The 19,425-nt window shown below is 37.6% G+C and overlaps 2 protein-coding genes, 1 long non-coding RNA gene and 1 other non-coding gene across 8 annotated transcripts; 1 reads left to right on the top strand and 3 right to left on the bottom strand.

Moving 5' to 3' along the window:
* Window positions 1-5,272: 5,272 nt before the first annotated feature.
* Window positions 5,273-8,708, bottom strand: LOC103428458 (diaminopimelate epimerase, chloroplastic-like). Its single transcript, XM_070824583.1, has 9 exons — window positions 8,312-8,708; window positions 8,010-8,177; window positions 7,805-7,875; window positions 7,569-7,626; window positions 7,202-7,381; window positions 6,919-7,003; window positions 6,257-6,316; window positions 6,083-6,156; window positions 5,273-5,546 (listed from the first exon to the last, which is right to left on the bottom strand). The coding sequence occupies exons 1-9, from the start codon at window positions 8,420-8,422 to the stop codon at window positions 5,430-5,432; spliced, it is 924 nt and encodes a 307-aa protein (XP_070680684.1). The 5' UTR covers window positions 8,423-8,708; the 3' UTR covers window positions 5,273-5,429.
* An 870-nt stretch (window positions 8,709-9,578) lies between these two features.
* LOC103438939 (riboflavin biosynthesis protein PYRD, chloroplastic) lies at window positions 9,579-12,712 on the bottom strand. Of its 4 annotated transcripts, none has more exons than XM_008377484.4 (4): window positions 12,304-12,712; window positions 11,244-11,643; window positions 10,621-10,919; window positions 9,579-10,459 (listed from the first exon to the last, which is right to left on the bottom strand). In XM_008377484.4, exons 2-4 carry the CDS (start codon window positions 11,610-11,612, stop codon window positions 9,850-9,852), a joined length of 1,278 nt encoding a protein of 425 aa, XP_008375706.3. In that variant the 5' UTR covers window positions 11,613-11,643; window positions 12,304-12,712; the 3' UTR covers window positions 9,579-9,849. The 4 variants fall into 4 exon arrangements, with proteins under 4 accessions (XP_008375706.3, XP_008375704.3, XP_008375705.3 ...); XM_008377482.4 differs by having other exon boundaries at window positions 11,244-11,688; window positions 12,304-12,660; XM_008377483.4 differs by having other exon boundaries at window positions 11,244-11,831; window positions 12,304-12,643.
* Window positions 12,713-13,246: 534 nt separating this feature from the next.
* On the bottom strand, window positions 13,247-13,320 carry TRNAV-CAC (transfer RNA valine (anticodon CAC)). The gene has a single exon. It is a non-coding gene; the product is annotated as a tRNA-Val (tRNA).
* On the top strand, window positions 13,260-18,395 carry LOC139197348 (uncharacterized). 2 transcript variants are annotated; one of them, XR_011582675.1, is made up of 3 exons: window positions 13,267-13,488; window positions 13,623-13,997; window positions 18,189-18,395. It is a non-coding gene; the product is annotated as an uncharacterized lncRNA (long non-coding RNA). The 2 variants fall into 2 exon arrangements; XR_011582674.1 differs by lacking the exon at window positions 18,189-18,395 and having other exon boundaries at window positions 13,260-13,488; window positions 13,623-14,141.
* Window positions 18,396-19,425: the final 1,030 nt, after the last annotated feature.

Here is a 19,425-nt window from a genome sequence, read left to right as displayed (position 1 = left end):
GGACTGAAAATTTGGCAGCACCATAACTTCGTTTCCGTGATGGGCCCGAGGATTTAGTCCAAATAATTCTAACGTTATGGGTCTCTGGGGATACCCAAGAAATGCCCCAATTTGGATATGTCCGTTACAGACTTTGTGTGGCCCAGACCCGTCCTTTCCCCCAACAAAAACATTGAAAATCTTCTGATGACAGGTAGACCCACAATCCACTTGGGGCTGTCCGTCATAAGCTTTGATTGGGCCGCAACCCACCATCCCCTCAAAATTAATATTAAAAACCCCCTGATGTGTGTAAAGCCCACTTGCAACCTCTTCATGAATATAAAATTCCTTTTCCAGACAATTAGAAATCCCACCCACTGTTGAAGACAATCCATTTGACAGATTAAAATAATCCCCACCGTTTGAAATCAATCCTTCTTCCACCCGGACAAACTTTCCGCTTGGGGAGTTGCTCCCTCCTTCTGACAACTTTTGTTTACCTGATAAGACACCTTGCTTTTCCAGACACTGTTGAAGACAATTAGAAATCCCACCCGGTATGGAAAACCCACTTGCAACCTCTTCATGAATATAAAATTCCTTTTCCAGACAATTAGAGATCCCACCCACTGTTGAAGACAATCCATTTGACAGATTAAAATAATCCCCACCGTTTGAAATCAAACCTTCTTCCACCCGGACAAACTTTCCACTTGGGGAGTTGCTCCCTCCTTCTGACAACTTTTGTTCACCTGATAAGACACCTTGCTTTTCCCGGACGTAAACTTCCAATTCCTTACTCCGCCCACCGTTTGTCAGCTTTTCTCCCGACAACACACCTTGCTTTCTGCCAGAGCCCATGGTGATGGGACATTTAAACTCCCCGATCTGAAAGAACGCACGTGACTCGACTGAGGGACAAGATTGATTTCCCGGATTAGAAATCGCCATTGCCGGAGGCAGTATTCCGTTCGCCTTATGTGTCTTCAGTTCGACCTTCAAAAGACGACGTGACATCTTCAGATGACGAGATTCTCCGTCCTCGGCTACCGAAGCCTTAGGTCTCCTTGCTGGCGAAAGTTGTCTAATTTTTACCCTGACGACAAAATCTTCATCTGCCACTTCCACAAACTCTGGAATAAAGCCAGTATTGTTTTGTTTGATTCTTATCTTAGCTTCAAGCAAGAATTCAAAATCAGCTGTTTTCCGGTCAATTTCTACCAAACCACCGCAAGCATCGCCGATCTCATAAAAGAAATCGTTTGTCCACAGATGCGGCGGTAATCCTTCCAGAGCAATCCATCCTCCATAGCTGACCACCTTCATCTCGCTTGGTTTGATGCTTTCCCACCATCCGGACAGCTCCACTTCGGGGAATCCAATCATGGATAGGACGCCAATTTGGGCAATCTGTGCTGCTTCCTCCTCATTCTTACAAACAAACAAAGCCTTATTGCATTGGAAGGGCACAAGGCTTGCTTTCCTTCCCATGATATTTAGAAGTGAGTCCTCCACCTCTCTCCAAGGCTGATACACCACTTGTCTCTCACAGACAATAACTCTTCCCCAGTTAAAGGCTTCCGGTGATTTGTCACTCTTGGTCCGACTCTTCTCCGTCCTAATTTTCTCACCTGCGGTTACATTCGGCACCAGGTTTGTTGCCTTTATGCCTCCGAGAACTGCATCTTTATATGACAACTGAGGATCCACACACGAATGGATCGTCGGGGGCTCGGGTGCCTCCCTCCTCGCAAGCCTTTTTGACTGAAAAAGGGTACCATCGGCCACCCCCACTTTCTTTCCTCCTCGCAATATTTCGGACAATAACTCCTCCATTTTCCTCCACCCGAAGAAATTGACTCCTTTGGGAACGATAATCTTCCTTACAAGCCTCTGATTTTCTGATTTGGACAGAACAAGGAAGATCCCCTTCTTGTTGTTGAAGCTTTCCACCCAAAACTGGTAGTTAAGACCCCTATACAGTCTGAAAAAGCTCCGAGCACTTGTTGTGATCACCGTTTTAATCTGAACACTGAGCCAAGAGGCACAACCCAAGTCAAGAGAAATCTGAAACCCTCTGAATCTAGTCCTCTCAGTTAAACATATCCTTTCACCCAAGGACTTGTCTTCCACTTCTAGGATGAAAACATTTTGCTCTACTTTGAAATCTCTAGCTAGATGCTTGTATCTCACATTCCTTCCTGACAACCTAGAGCTTGGAAGGACCCTTTCCCGTTTCTCCCATACGCCCCTCTCCCATCCCTTGCGTCGCCCCTCTCCCAACTCCTTTCGATGCATTTTCTTCCTCCTCAACGGTGTTTATGCCCCCATTTATTGTAAATCTCAAGTCTGGAAAGTCATGCAAGAGGCCATAAAAGTACTCATATGAGGCGGAATACTTCGCTTTTCAGCTGGGCTAATTCCATTGAGTAGTGCCTTCCGTGAATGTATTATGAAATGCCTAGTTGGTGATTGAGAAGAACCTTGTAAATAAAATCACAGAGCTCGTTATATGAATCATGATTATCAACACCAATTCGACATTTCACGCGAACAGGTGCACAAAGACAAGGATAAGGAAAACAATATGCCGGAACCTCCACTCAAACTCGGGTAAGGAACCGACTGCTTGGAGCCCTTCCCTGATTGCCTACCTAGCACTGCTATCGAGTACTCGTCTCCCACTGCTGCTGTACTTCCAAAGAAGCTGCCACATCTGCTTGAAGAACAGATAAGGCAAGAGAAAATGATACCTTGAAGCATGTGGAGACAAGTGCAACCAAGCACGTGCTGATTCATCCGCTACTTCGTTAAAATCAAAAGTATCTCATATCATCAGGGTGCAATCACTCTGGACGGTGGACTCGTTTTGACCCTCAAATTCTTGGGCCGACTTGCTAGGCGTTGTGGGCTGCATATGCCGTTTCACCACCCTTGAATCAAATCCTTAGAGATCAAGCCACCAACTGGAAGAAGAGCCCATCAATCTTGAAGATCATACCGTTGACCAAACTGCTCAGGTGTGAATTAGGAAGATTGAACAAAGCAACAAGTCATCACCTCCACCTCGTGCCTGTTTGCCATGTGTTCGAGTCAACCTTCAAGAATCAGGCCTTAACGGCCCTTGAAGAAGCTTCCAGCCAAATTCAAGATCAAGCCTTGACGGCCCTCGAGGAAATCACAAGTCCGATTCAAGATCAAGTGTCTACCACCCTTGAATCAAATCCAGTTCAAGAATAAGCTGTGGAAAGTCAACAATTGGAGGAATCCAGAAAGTCCTCCAATCCAGTTCAAGATCAAAGTTGTGGAAAGTCAACAAGTGCAACAAAATACGTACCGATTCATCCACTACCAAAGCCAAGCATCACCTACTACATGAAACTCCCCGTGGTCCAATTTCAACCTTCAAGATCAAGCCTTGACGGCCCTTGAAGAAATCTCAAGACCAATTCAAGATCAAGCCTCGATGGCCCTTGGATTGACATCTACAGTAAGGGACTTCAAAACGCATCTCCTACACGTGACAATCACATGTATACGACGCGCCTTGAAGTGGGGGCATTTGTAGACATCGAAATTTCGGTAAATAAATGTTGACCGATAAATCAAAGTTTCAATGCTCATGTATTACATAAATTTTACACGTAGCGTGTGTCTAAACAAAAATCGAAATAAGTTGGAAAAGTCATCAAACAGGACACGTGTCAACACCTGGCAGAAACGACTTATTTCATCTGGAATATTATATTCAAAATTAGGCCTTGGAGAATTCTATAAATACAAGCCCATTTCATTCATTTGAGGGAACCAATTCATATTACACCTTGAAGCTCTAAAGCTCTGAAATTCCGAAGCTCTCAAGCATCCAGATTCCCGAAGAATCAAGAAAGCCTTCTTCGTTCATCGTTCTTCCAAGATCAAGCCCCGACGGCCCTTGAAGAAAGTGTTCTTCGTTCATCGTTCTTCCAAGATCAAGCCCCAACGGCCCTTTGGATCAACAATCATCCACCAATTCAAGATCAAGCCCCGACGGTCCTTGAAGAAAGTGTTCTTCGTTCTTCGTTCATCGTTCTTCCAAGATCAAGCCCTGACGGCCCTTGGATCAACCATCCACCAATTCAAGATCAAGCCCCGACGGCCCTTGAAGAAAGCACCATCGTTCATCATCCGTTCATCCAAGATCAAGCCCCAACGGCCCTTTGGATCAACAACGTCGACAAATCCACACATCCAACCATTCTTCAAGATCAAGCCCAAAAGCCCTTGAAGATCGGTTCATCACTGTTCTTCAAGATCAAGCCCAAAAGCCCTTGGAGATCCGTTCGTCACTGTTCTTCAAAGATCAAACCCAAAAGCCCCTTTGAAGATCCGCTCAAATCCACCTTCAAGATCAAGTCCACGGCCCTTGAAGAACGTTCATCCTTAGATCAAGCCCAACGGCCCTTTGGATCAAACACACATCCACAAATACACACCTTACGGAGATTGAATCAGATGATCAAATTTAAAAGAGATTGTAACCCAAAATCATCAAATACAAATATTTGTTTGTGCACGTCGTTCTTGTCTCTTTCGTTTCAGGAATTTTCCGTGTTCACAAATTGGCACGTCATTTGAAATCTTAAGCTGCAAATTCTTCACTTTTACTCTTTCCCTCGGACTCTTCAATGCAACAGGGTCCCTCTTGTATCAAGAGCTCATAATTACCCATGTGCGAGTGACTGACTGAGTCTATAGCATAATTCTAAACTAAAAGTAGCCAACGAGGTTGGCTCAGTTGGTAAGGTCCCTACCTTGTGTGTCACCCCATTAAGGTTAGAGTCTCGTTGCCAGTAGTTTTTGTTGATGCGCAATCTGTAAATTCCTATGTAAATTCATTCATGTGGCAACTCACAGTTAGGTGCCACGTATAAGTCCTTCCAGCTCAAGGTTATGGGTATGCCCTGGCACTGGTGGTGAGAGTAACCAATCTTCTCTTATAACTTTTAAGTTTAAAAAAAATGCAAAATAAAAGTGGAGTGCAAGGGATTGGTAGCTCTACTGGCAAGGATTTTGAGTTCGATTCTTCCTTTCCCCATATCGCTTGCATCAGTAGTGGAGTGCATCTGGTCTCCTAGCTATCATTTTACTTCATACAAATGATGTTCTAAGTTGCAGAGAGGAAAATTCAAACTCAGGTGCATAAAGAAAGCATATCTCCTACACCCATGTATGCCCCAACCATCACTTAGAAGTCAAATTTTATAAGGCAAACACAGATGATGAGTATTTGAATATGAAGACAGTACGATGCAACTGGTGGCGTACAACTATCATAAGGCAAATACAGATGATGTTTTTTATGTCTCCAACAGTTTCTTTCACCTGCAATTCTACAAAATTCAGGTGAATTTCAATTACAAAATCTATCTTCATTCTCCACACAAGTACAATAGTAGTGAAAAGAATCATAGAGGCACTGATCCGTAAAATACGACTTCAGCTGGGCCTGTCATGTAGATGTGATTGTTCTCCTCTCTCCACTCAATCTGCAACGGCCCTCCCGGTAGATCAACCGTGCAGTTCTATGTCCAAAAGATAAGCATACAAAAAGATGAGCAAAGAGGAAAGCAAGTAAAAACACTAGGGTAACGATTTAACGATAAAGCAAGAGGTAAAAAAGAAGAAATTTTGTGATATAGTAATTTGATTGAAACGACATGGATGGAGGCAGACAACATTCACTTCTCAACAAATTATATCCGTACTTAAGTATTATTAAAGTTGGGAAGTAAAATGTTGCACACTAAACTTTCCTCACATTATCTTTACAAAATCATGTGGCTTTTGCATGGTGGGTACTGCTTATAGTTATGGGCGGCTTATCACGCTTCTAAAATTGACCAACGTAACGTGACAATGTAACATATAGTGATGTGGATTCATAAGATTACTGAAACTATAACTATAGTATGTATGGCAGTACTCTTCTGTCTTCTTAAAATTGAACACTAAAAACTGATAGACCAAAGGGGAAACCTCACTTTCATGTGCAATAGATAAACATCTATATTTTTTTTTAACTATATCCAACATAAAAAAGAAGAAAGCCAAAACTTACTCGCTCAGCACGACCTTCAAGAACTGCGGCAACCACTACAGCACAAGCTCCAGTTCCGCAAGCAAGTGTTGCTCCTACAATGCAAAATAATTATACTACCCATTAAAACAAGCTCAAATGGATTTGGTATCAGATCACAGTATAATAACTTCTTTTGGTTGCAACAGAACTAACCCGCCCCACGCTCCCAAACACGCATCTTTAGGTGCGAATGAGTGAAAACTTGCACAAATTCTGCCAATCAGAATCAAAAAAGAGTTATGAATACAAAATAAACTTGAGAATAATTATAAATTTTGAGACTTAAAGTTGACAAGACAGGAACAAAGGATCGAAACAAGTTTGACTGAAAACAACAAATCTTGTAACTTTATTTCAAGCTGCTAAGCGAGAGTGAAGACAGAAGCTTGAAGCACCCATTACCATATTTGGATAGATATCTTATCACATAATTTCTTTACAAATTTGAGGCATTTCAGATCATAGAAGTTATGAGTAGTGTTTTCCAATAAATATACCAATCTAATTTTGTAAATTCAAAGAAAAAGGTGTCACACAATTTTTTTAGTACGTCTTTTTCAACGTGTATCTCAAAATGGCCACCACAAGCAAGAAATATTCAACAATTTTAAACCGAAAGATACCAGAAATTTCAAAGTTCAAATTAATGCACTGTCAATCCTCATTCACTGTCAAAAGGTGTAAGCAATGGACAATCAACAAAACGGAAAAAGCCCATCATCTATAGCATGTAAACTGTGGTCTTACACTAACAATATGCCATCTCTAACTGCTTCCAGAAAAAAAAGCATGTCCACAGACAAATAAATTCTAACCTGTGTTAGTTCGTGCTGGAAACACCTCATGATTCTCAAACTTGGGACCAATTTCAGCCAACTTCAATTCATCAACCTTCAAATTCTGTTCAATTCCAACAAAAAGCAACAAGTCACAGGTGGAAACTATTAATCAATTATAAAAAAATTTGGGCTTTACCATTCCCAGACTAGGTCATTCATTTGAGTAGACGACAAGTATCAGAAAGAAGGCAACCGGAAAAAAAATAACAGACCCCTAGTAGAAGTGAATATCTCTGAAATTATTCCAGCAATAATTTACCTGGCCTCCTTCTGTGCCAAAAGTTATGCAATGAGGATTTCCCATACTAACACAGGTTACATTCCAGGTTACTCCATCTACATTCAGACCCGACTTAACAACAGATTGATCTTTGTTTGCAGGCAGTCTTGTAGGTACGTCTGAAGCCTTAAGAATTGGTTCCCCCATATCAACTTTAACCTGTAATTAAGAAAATTGATGTCTGCTATAGTAAATATTAACATCCAATACTCAACGCATGATGGATCATCCAGAGCAACAATTGCAAAAGTCACGTCACATGCTTTACAAAATGTTTGATGTGCTCAAAGCATATCAATCTGAAATAGTTTACTTGAACTGAAACATAATATAAACAAGAATATACCTTCCCATCTTCTTGAATTTCCGGAATAATTAGACCAGCACCAGTATGCACCTTAAAGCTGCAATTGTTCACACAGATTGTTGTTGTTAGAAATTTACACACCTATCAGTGCAAGACCGAATAGATATTTATTTTCAATGTTAAATGCAACAAAAACTAAAGCAAACAATGTAATATATAACCAAGCATTGATAAACGAAAATGTTTATCAGTACATGGAACCAGCTTTACCATACCTATGCCGTCCCTGCAAATTTTCGAGATCGGCAATGAATCTGGCAAAACACCGGACTCCATTACCACACATCTACAAAACACAATTTAATATCCAATTTCACAAGTTTTAAACACCAATACTACCATTCAATACAATGCAGCAATCAACTATCCACATAAAATTTAAAGCTTAGAAAACACAAATTTTCGGGAAATGCAAGTCACCTCGGGCTCGCTCCCATCAGAATTGTAAATCCTCATTGTATAATCAGTGCCGTTGATGCCCGGCAGAGCGAAGATCACTCCGTCGGCGCCAATCCCAAAGTTCCGATCACACAGCTTCGCCGCCTGCTCCGGACTGATTTTAGGTTCCGAAGAATCTCTGTTATCAACCTATCACTCACAAAACCAAAAAGAAAACTCAAAATCCAAACAGCGTATCGATAACATCTAACCATAACTTCTTCTCAGCTAATTAAGTTGAAAATTTTGAAAAAAAATTCCAACATTTCAGAGAAATTGAATACCAGGATGAAGTCGTTGCCGAGGCCGTGGTACTTGACGAAGTGGAGGAATCCGGCTTCTCTGCGGTCGAGAAAGGAGGCGGGGGATGCCTTCTCTGCGGCTTCCACGTTCATGGAACATGATACCGCCGACGAAGACTAGGAGCTCTCGGCGAGGCGGCTGCAGGGAAAGAGTTGAGCTTTAGAATCGGAGAAGAAGGACGAAGAGAGGCGGTGAAGAATGTGAGGGAGCGGCGAGTTGGGGAGGTGAGGTGCAGTGAGATGGTGGCAGCTATGGCTCCCATGACATCGGTCGGCGCAGACGCTGAAAACGGAAGTAGACGTTTGTTGTGTACTTGCTGTTGGGTCGTAGCGGCAATGTGTTCAATTCAACACATGCATGAAGAAAGTTAATGCTCCCAAATTTCTAAACCAAAGTGGCCCTAGCTTGTTAAGCCCTTGCATGATGGCGTATATTTGAATTCTGTCGGTGGTTAATCTAACATATAATCTAATAAAATTCATCATTTAACAATAAAAAAAGAAAAAAAACAAAGAAATTCTAAACCAAAAATTTAGTTAAAAATTTCGTCTTTCTAACATGATTTAGGTTTACGATTCGGTCGGTTTTTTCTCACAATTTGGTTCAGTTTATCTTCATTGTAAATCCTCATTTTATTATTAGTAAAAAATAGAGGAGAACTAGAAACTATTACAATAATTTAAAGAAAGAGAAGTTTTGAACCAGAGCACATGAGTAGAAACCAATGTTACTGTATTATGGTAATTAATATCAAATCAACAGTACTAAATTAAAAAATTTGACACGCAATTTACATATATAAATGTACATTTATTTACTTACTCGGTTCGGTTCGATCCCAATTTTGGGTTGTGGTCAACTAGGTTTATTTTCGGTTTTTTTTCTCATAGTCTGATTCAGTTTCTCAATTCGTCGGTGTTTTTTTCCCACCCCTAGACTACAGGTAGCATATTGTGCTAGGTAGCAATGAGTTTAACAGTGAAGTTCCTTCAAACTTAATAATTTTCAAGGATGTTAGGGTTCTCATTATAAGTAGGGAAGGATTTTCGTCATACGGATATACCGTCATTGTGGCATCTAGTGCTAATAATAGTCTTAAAAATTGGAGACTCTTCAAATTTTTGTAACTTGAGGCTGTTTTACTTGAATTCTAAAATGATTTTCTTCCTTTGAAATTCCAAATGAGCTTAAAATTCAAAAGACTGCACAATTCACATCCACCAGATTAAAAAAAAAAAACCAAAAACAAAAACGAAAGCAAATTTTATTAATCATTTAACATGTAGATTCCAATACAAACTTACATATACAGTTTCCCTTCATTTTTGGCTATGGCAGCCCTCAATATGCAGGTAAATAAAATACCAAAAAGTAGTAACTCTCTAAGCCCCAGTGAAGATCAGAAACGATCTTGGCCTCCGTCTGCCCCTCTTCCCGAACACTGTACAATCCTCGTATTTTTCTCCCGCATCAGCATGAAAAGATCATGTCAAATCTCTTCGTGTTCTAGTCACTTCTATCACAGATATCCCTCAAGCACAACATTCTCATTTGAAATCTTAGGCTGCAAATTCTTCAGTTCTACTCTTTTACTCAGACTCTTCAATGCAACAGGAAAGTTCCTGACACCATTTTCATCCCACAGGGGCAATACTTCTACCACAATTTTTTGCACCAATTTCTGTTCAATGCCGTCTTGGAGAAGCTCTTCAAAATCACTTACGTTTCCCTTTAAATCGAACAAAACACTACACATTCCTTGAGAGTTACAGTATTCCAAAATAGCACTTAAGCTTATTTGATCGAACACCACCATTTCAATACCTGTTTGAGCTCTTTCTAGTTCTACCGATGTCTCTTTGTCTGCAAAGACTATTAGCTTATCAGTTGGTTCCACGGTGAGAGCAGGGATTTTGATTGGAGAACTACTATCCCTAGCTATTATAATCCGAAGTGGTTGATTGGCTCCAGCTTCTTGGGACGCTGGAATAGAGACGTTCTCCATTATTGCGGAAGAAGAAAGAATAACTGCATCATATTCCTGTAACAATTGCGAATAGTAACCACCAGACTCGGCAACTCCTTGTCCAAGCTGATCCAGAAAGTGTCCATTGACTGACATCGAGTATCTGCCAACAAGAACAAAGGGGTGAAATAACTCTCAACTTCACTCTAATCAAATACATCAAGGCATATACGAAAAAAAGTATCAAATAAGGTAACATTTCCACTCATTTTTATGCCCCATGATTGTCTTTACTATTGACTAATCTAAACAAAACAAATTTACCGGATAGTGATGAAAGGATTCCCTGTTAGCATGCGATGGATATAAGCCTCATTTAGCCTCTTGCATAGTTCTTCTTCTACACCCGTAGTAACATCAATTCCAACATCTCTTAATCTATCCAACCCCTTCGATGCCACGATTGGATTCGGATCCACCATTCCAACCACCACTTTTTTCACTTTGGCTTTAATTAGGGCTTCGCTGCATGGTGGTGTTCTCCCATAGTGATTGCACGGTTCCAAGCTCACATATGCTGTTGCATTTTCAGCCAAATCCCCAGCATCTCTCAGAGCAAAAACCTGTAACATTTGACATTTTGACTTCTTGATCTAAGTTTACATTAACAGCTACTTATAACAACAGGTAAAATTTGGCAAATCGCATGATAATTACGAAATCAATTATAAAACTAAGAAAAAACCAGAGAAAAAAAAAACCAGAAAGAACAGAACCATACGGTCCACAATAAAAGTTGAAAGACTCGGCATCTAGGTATTTACTTTCCCTTCGTTTAGTTATTTTTGTGATCTTTCCAAAATATTTTAACTTGTAAGCAACCAACCAAAGAGCAAAGTGACCGAAAGTTTCAACCACTTCATTAAAACTAAGGAAAAGAAGTATACCTCAGCATGCGGCTGGCCAGCTTTTGGGTGAAAGCCTTCACCAACAACCTTGCCATCCTTGACAATAACACAACCCACCATAGGATTGGGGCTGGTACACCCGATAGCCTTTCTTGCAAGCTCTACACACCTCCTCATATAGAACCCATCATCTGTACCCGCGTCTTGTGCCACTCCACACATGACCCCAACAGATTTACCATGACTTCTCAAACCATTTGGTGATTTGGACATCCTTCTGAGTGGATTGCAAAACCCAGAATTTGAATTTGGATTCGACCTCAACAGTTTACTGGAAAGTTGCTGTGGTAGCGAGACAGTGGGTGGACTGAGAGTGTAACTCTGGAGTGAAAGTGTCTGAACTTGCATTTCTTTTGTTTGTTGTACCCAGATCACATCACTGCAATTTTCGCAAGAATATTTAACTGTCTGCAACTCACCGAACCTGCACTCAGGAATAGTAATGCTTTGAAAACGCGTGATTCAAGTCAATCTCGGTCTGCTTCCACTCTCTAAGGTCTACTTCTTCACTGTAAGAAGCGCTCAGTGTACATTTTCCGTTCTTTCAGTTTCCTAGAAACCGTGTTTCTGCTAATGTAAATAAATCAAAAACTAAAAGAAAAAGAGTGGAACCCCAGATAAACAACGGATATATGCCCTAAGGAGTAGTAGCAAGCCTCTCACACGCTTACTAGATCACTTGCGCATTTCATCAAACACATTGCGTTCAACGTCAACAAACTGTCAAACGCACGTATAAAACACTCTGGGCTATGCTTACAATGTGGAAACAATCAATCAAAGACACCAACTTACTTGTTTTCTTAGTACAACTATATAGTTTACATAATAAGAGGGAGTTCGGCTAAGCTACACAATGGGTAATTTAATTTGGTACCGAATTCGCTATCCACGAGATTCAAACCTACACTCCTAAGTCAAGACCACCATACTGAGTAGTAACATCAACTTACTTGTCAGCTCACCATATAGATGTAAATATCGTAGCCAAATCCAGAATTAAGAGTTGTTAACAAAGAGAGGATATCAAATCGTTTACCTGTGGCTGTGGGGAATACAGAAATTAGCCAAAGACTTGGAATGGAGGGCGCAAATGCTTGTCAATCATTTCCTTCAAAATGTTAAAATGGGGCAAAATTTGGACGAAATTGTTGGCTGGTACTGGCAGGATACCAGTCGCTCAGAGGAAGTAAAGAGAAAAAGATTAAATATATGCCTATAAGGTGGTTCGGTATGAGATCCTAAACTGAAAAAATTTTGGGACGGGAATTTGAAGATAATACTGTATCAAAATTTTGGTATTCTCAAATTTTGGGAATCCTGGTATTTTGATATGGTTTGGTCTTCTCAAATTTCATACAAATTGAAATAGCAATCATACATACCAAGTTAAATTAACATGCAAATAAAATAAAATAAGTAACAAACCCAAAAGCAAAAAAAAAAAAAAAAAGTTACAAACCTAATATATTCAAAAACTAACAATACGATTTTTTGATTTCATGTTGAAGAAATAGATACATTTGTAGATGGTTCGTATCAGTAAATGTGGGATAAAGAGCTATGGTTACTACCTTAGATCACACCAATTATATTGTTACTAATAATTAGCAACAATTCAAATGTATAATATATATATATATTATTTATTTTTGGTTTGGTATGGGATTACTGAAATATTAACTAAACAATATCGAATCTCGTACCAAAATTTCGAGATCGATTCACCAAAAATTTTGGGAATCTTGGTTTGAGATTTTTTTTTAGTTTGAAATCAGAATTTTTTTGGTTTGGTTCGGAAATTTTCAGAAATTTTTACAAACCCTATGCCCATTAGCCGCCTGCTAAGTCAGACAAAAGAATAGGACTCCTCGGTGTTGATAAGGCCTTATCAATGGCGGCCAAGCCAAATGTCAACGAGAAAATTGAAGGCAAAGGAATGCAACAAGATAAAAGTAATAGTTTATACAAAAATCATAAAGTGTCTGAGCCCGGGTTCGAACCGGGGACCTCTAGTGTGTGAGACTAGCGTGATAACCGACTACACCACCCAGACTAATTGGTGATGCATTATGAATCATGATTCAAGATATAAGTACGATCTTGTTTATTTTCGGACTTTTTCCCCAAGAGAAGACAGAATGAGTGCAGGGTCAGATTCTTAATATATCTGTTATTAATCCACCTTCAAAACTCGTACCCTATTTTTGGGTTCACAAATTTGGTACTATATTATGCAATATGTTAATTTACTTTTCACACACACACACATATAATTTGGTGTATCAATATCTAAGGATATGTGAAAATTTATAGTTATTCGAGTTTGCTAAACTGTATACTTTTGTTTCTCATCAGGATGAACTATTGTGGGCAGCATGGCTTCATCGTTCCACTGATGATAAAACCTACCTGGATTATCTTGGCCAAGCAGGCAGTACTGGTGGTGCTACAACTTTGTTTGCTTGGGATGACAAGTTATTGGAGACGATACAAGAGCCAAACTGAGCAATCCATTTGCTCTCGCGTTCACAAAGGTAACAACAACGTGAAGAAGACGCCTGGTGGGTTGTTATGGTTTTTGCCATGGAACAAATCTTCAGTACACTTCTACTGCTGTATTCGTCGCAACCGTTTATTCAGAATACTTGAACGCCAAGCTTGCCTCCATTCAATGCCCTAGCGGCATTGTCCAGCCTTCTGATGTTAATTATTGCCTTGGCAGAATCACACGTATAAATACATCCATCCTTACTTCCATAAATAAATATTATGTATGCGCGTATGCACGTATTGACAACTTATCCTTGTTCTAAGATCATATCATTTATCTTCTGCATACCATACTTATAATAATAACAACACCACTTTTCTCTTGGTTAGAAGATATCAAAATCTCCTTCACGTCGAATTATTATCTTTTTGCACTTTCACCAATTATAGTTCTCAATTTAAATGATGCTTATGGGTTTTGAAATTTTTTATTCCGACTAATCGAAGAATAAACCCGCCATCATTTGGAGAACCAAGTTCAACAACCCAAGAACATGCAGTGAAAGTCCAACTCTACTGCTTCACTCTAGCCCAACACCTGCCTGTTAGATTCTCTTTTTCTTTTTATTTCTTAGTCACTTTCAAGCCATAAATTTTGGCAACCTTGCACATGAGCTAACTCCACAGCAAGGATGATAGCATGAAGCTCATCATAGAAAGAAGTATAATGCCCCAAGCTCTGGGAGAAAACATCAAGAAAATAACTTGCAAAATCTCGGAAAAAGTTGTTTATCCAAAATTCCAACAGACCAGGAGTGAAACTCGAACTTGCCTAATCCAGGCTAAATTAGAACAACAAAGGCATACAAAGGGAGGGTGCTTACTTTCAAGCTTCACTTTATTATGCATCTTCCAAAAAGCCATTAATAAGGAAGAAAGAAAAAACCCTAATTCTAGCCAGATGTTGTAGAGTTGTGAAGAAAACCGCTTTGACACAAAAATAAGCCGTAAATTTGAGAAGGAACCCGTAAGCTAAACGACCATTAAAACTTGACAATCGACTTATATGGTTTTATGTTTGATGTTCAATCCCCTAAGCTAAAGGACTATTAAAACAAATTTATATACTTGCATGGTTTACAAAGTTATACTTAATTCTTCATTTTGTATAATTTACATACATAGGAGCTTAAGAAAATAGAACATTAAAGCTTAAAGCTAGCCCAGCCTCTAAAGATTTTGTAACTCCGCCCTTGCATGGAGTGAAATATTCACATGTACTACCAAAAGAATTGCACGTTTGTACTTAATGTGCGTTTCATCTTTGAATTGTGGAACCACGCACAATAGCTTTCTTAACAATAACGTTTTCTTTTTCTTTGTTTTAATAAGAGACCCATTTTTCTCTTAGACTGATCTCTTTCACTCACCAAACACTTCATAGTATCAAACCAACAAAACACCAAGACCAACTAATTAAAATGCATGTATCATACGTGGAATGATAATATTCCACATGCATGTTACCATCTGTGTCGGAGAATTCCAAGGGGACAAAAAAATAAGTCATCTAGATTATAGATGATTGCATTTTTTTATAGGATGCATCTTTTCTAGAGAATGCACATATTTTATTTCTTGCGAAAGATGTATATTCATAGTCTAAATTTTATAATCGGAAACATTCAAATTTTTAATCTTCATTCGAAACTCATCCCCTTTAAAAATCATTTCAATCGGACATCATTTACTTATTCAAACGTACAGAACAAATCAATGATATGTGTATCAAGTAACATATATATGATGAGCTATCTATTTATTAGATACATTTAGATAACTAAACAATCTCTGATTGGAATGATTTAGTAGAGATAATCTTCAAATTAAAATTAAGAAATTGAACAATTCTGATTATAAAGTTTATACGATGCAAAAATATGACACACTCAAGGGATAAGATATGTGCACTTCCTCATAGAGTTTATTTTAATAACGCCACCTTATTAATTTAAGTATATACGTTGTGTAGGCATCAATGACTCCAAATTTAACTTTGTTTGAAAAGCCCGTGCACATTAATACTAACGTAGGATTAGTGTCTTGACTGTTTTTAGTGCGTAATACGTGTTGTTAATATTGCGAAGTCTCATTACATAATAAGAAAAAATAATAAAAATGATTTGAAAACTTTGAGTTTTAACGATAAGGACAAAATAAAAGGTAAAGTGAATAGTACCATGATTGACTTTTTAGTGTAAAAATGTGATTTTTTTCATTAAAATGAACAGTATTAGAAGTTTTTCGTTAAAGTTTCCTACATAATATACTTAATAAGGATGTACTTTGGTTATTATTACAAGAGTAAATTGTAGCAATAGTCTCTCAACTTTAATCAAATTTGAGCAATGACCCCTCAACTAAAAATCCATTACCATTGATCCCTTAACTTATCAAAATGTGTAGCTATAGTCATTTTCATCAATTTCGTCAAAAAAATTTCAAAACAATTAAGGTCCCTCAACTCATCAAAGTATGTAATTATGGTCCTTTTTGTCAACTACATCAAAAATTTTGTCAAAACGAGTTATGTTAGAATGATCATTGCTACAATTTGGTTAAAGTTACGGGACCATTTCTCCAGTTGAATTAAAGTTGTGGGACCCATGGTAATGAATTTTTAGTTGAGGGACCATAGCTGCACATTTTGATAAGTTGAGGGACCAATGGTAATGGATTTTTAGTTGAGGGATCATTGCTCCAATTGAGTTAAAGTTAAGGGACCATAGCTACAATTTACTCTTATTACAAAAGTCCATTTCATAATATTCTTGATAAGGACGTACCACCAAAAATTAATTTAAAAACTAATTGGCTAGAAACCTAAAAATCTTAAAAAACAAAATAATAACTTGCAAAAGTACCAAAAAATCTGGGTGCCCAAGAGAATTAGCTATGAGTGCTTCAGATTAATTGTTGTGTTTGTACACTTACACATAGTAGGTATCTGTTAACACTTGGTTAATTTGATATCATTATAATATAGAGATGAGATTAGTAATGATGATGATAAGGTAACATGAAATTAAACTAAATAAATCTTAATAGAATCCATCAACGATCCAATTAGTTGATTTACAATATCTACTTTTACTTGCCTAACTTTTATGAGTATATGTGAAAGAGCCAAACTCCTTGGGTCCTACCGGAAATATGTTGAATTGAAAGCTTTGATATAAAGTAGTATTGTTGTGTAGGCACGCTTAAATCCAAAGCCTTATATTTTATGTAATTGATACTACAATTCGTGGATTGTTCTGGTAAATAAAATTTCTCGTTAACTTAATGTGTAAGGGTTTATTCTTCAACCCACGATGTTAATTGCGATTTTTTTTTTCTTCTAGGAACCAGCTGGGCGTTTTCCTATTAAGAAACATAGAAGGAATGCATATATAAAAAAATTAGGATAAGACAAAAAAATTAGGAACCAACTGGGCATTTTCCTATTAACCAACTGGACATTTAATTAACCAACTAACTTTTGAACGGGTGATATAATTATATTCTTAGGCAATGTTTACGTGTCACGTGAAGGAATGAGAATATAAAAGAATGAGAATAGGAAAAACAACCCTCCTTCCCATTGTAATCTCATACCTTGATTTTTCAGGTAAGAGTACCCAAAATATTTATTTTTTATAAGGAAAACTAATGAAAATGGCTTGAAAACTTTGAGTTTTAATGATAAGGACAAAATAAAGGGTAAAATGAATAGTACCAAGTTTAACTTTTTAGTGTAAAAATATGGTTTTTCGTTAAAGTGAACAGTACTGCGGGCTTTTCGTTAAAACTCCCTTTTTTATATTCTTTTATTCGTTAGTAAACACATGAGAATGATATTCATTTCTTATAATTAAATCCATTCTTTCTAGCTATTTAGTATGATAGTTTAATGATATTTCTCTTCATTTGTAAGTGAGAAGTATTATGTTCGATTTTCATCAAAAACGAAATTTAATCACATTATTATGGCTAACCAATTGTAAAGCTTAGGCTCCCTCACCTTCTTAACGTAGCTAATATCGTTTGTGAAACAAAAAAAAAATCCATTCTTTCTAAATAAGTATAGCCCTAAAGTTAGATCAAAGAAGACGTCTAAATTTGAATCTTCAGTTTTCTTTTAATAGAAAAAGAAGAATTATTAAATCAACCAACCCTCAACTTTTAGGGTTGGTTTGGTATTGCTGTGTTTTGATAAAAAAAACTACTTCTGTTATGCTGTGAGAATAAGCGGCTGTGAAATAAAGCTGTAGAGTGTTTGGTAAACTTTTTTGTAAAAATGCTTTTGAAAAAAAAAGTAGTATTATATTGTTTGGTTTTTTTTCACCCAAAACTGTGAAAAAAAAGCTGAAACTGAATGTTTTTTTTCAGAATCACTTTAGTATCAAATCAATCCTAAGTGCCGAATGATTGATTGAAGGGCCTTGTTCTTTTGGGAGGAACGTTGGATCTTGCGTTCGAGGGACATGCGATGCTGCGAAAGGTCCTACCTTTTTTGAAGACAAGCAAGTTTATACGACTAATAAAACACTTTTTTTTTTTGGTAAAAACTAATAAAACTCTTTGGCAGTAAAAAGTTTTGATGTTATTAGTCAAAGCAAAAGAGGCACCAATCGAAATGTAAACATCCTTCGCAGTCAATCATTTCTCTAGCTAAATCATGAATGAGTACTACCAGGTGGAAGTGCTACTTTTAAAATGAATGGAATTATCGTTGCCTTTTCTCTTTAAGGACATGGATCATTTTCGGATCCAATTGTCCTAATTTTAGAGATCAATGAATCAGGACTATTGAAATTTGATCCAACGGCTACAAACAGGGATCTATTATAAAAATTATAATAACTTTAACCGTTTGATCATATTTCAATGGTTCAGATTCATTGATTCATAGGATTATGACAATTAGATCCGTAGAGGATCCATGTCCTCTCTTTAATATTTGTGTGCCACTATTTACGTACCTAACTTTTTTTTGGTTGATAAAAAGCTTTGACAATCATATAAATTTTAAAAACAATTCATATAAATTAATCTGCATGCCGAACCTGCGGCGAAGTTATAGTTTTTTATTTTGGCATTGGTAGGCTTACAAGAAAAACATTTGTCGCCAAAAAAAAACATCTATTTTTAAAGTTAAATTGACTAAACCACTTGATTTTTTTTTTACGAAGATAATCTTTACAAGTAATTTATAGCATGAATTATTCTGATTATACATTTGGTTAATCGATGACAAAGTATATCGAGAAATAATTTCTAGCTTTATGAGACTAAAGTTTATGACGAGGTGTAACTTTTTTTATTTTTTTCATCTCAAAATTTCTGTCATTCAGCCGAGGTTATACAAAAAAAAAAAATAGATCTTGAGAAATAATTCCTCTTCGAGCCAAGGCTCTCTCGTCCAAATCAGTAAAAGCAATAGTCATTATAATTATTAGGCTGAAAATGGACTACTCTTGCTGTATCAGATGTGAATGTCACCTAAACCAGCCAATCAAATGAAGCTGACTTATATCCACCAGTCAACACAGAAACACACATACACACAACACAGAAACTTAAGCATGTGTAGCAATTGATCATAGATTCATAGGTATCCTTCGTG

Source organism: Malus domestica, chromosome 07, assembly GCF_042453785.1.
Source record: "Malus domestica chromosome 07, GDT2T_hap1".
Taxonomy (NCBI): Eukaryota; Viridiplantae; Streptophyta; class Magnoliopsida; order Rosales; family Rosaceae; genus Malus; species Malus domestica.
Note: the sequence above shows the minus strand (reverse complement) of the source record. Positions and strands in the feature narration are given on the sequence as shown.

Coding starts and splice junctions, on each gene's coding strand:
- LOC103428458 (XM_070824583.1), bottom strand. CDS start 8,422: ATGAACGTGGAAGCCGCAGAGAAGGCATCCCCCGCCTCCTTTCTCGAC. Junction 8,178..8,311: donor TCGGCAACGACTTCATCCTG/GTATTCAATTTC, acceptor TGTGAGTGATAG/GTTGATAACAGAGATTCTTC. Junction 6,317..6,918: donor TCCAGCACGAACTAACACAG/GTTAGAATTTAT, acceptor TCTGATTGGCAG/AATTTGTGCAAGTTTTCACT.
- LOC103438939 (XM_008377484.4), bottom strand. CDS start 11,612: ATGCAAGTTCAGACACTTTCACTCCAGAGTTACACTCTCAGTCCACCC. Junction 10,920..11,243: donor CTGGCCAGCCGCATGCTGAG/GTATACTTCTTT, acceptor CAAATGTTACAG/GTTTTTGCTCTGAGAGATGC. Junction 10,460..10,620: donor AATCCTTTCATCACTATCCG/GTAAATTTGTTT, acceptor TCTTGTTGGCAG/ATACTCGATGTCAGTCAATG.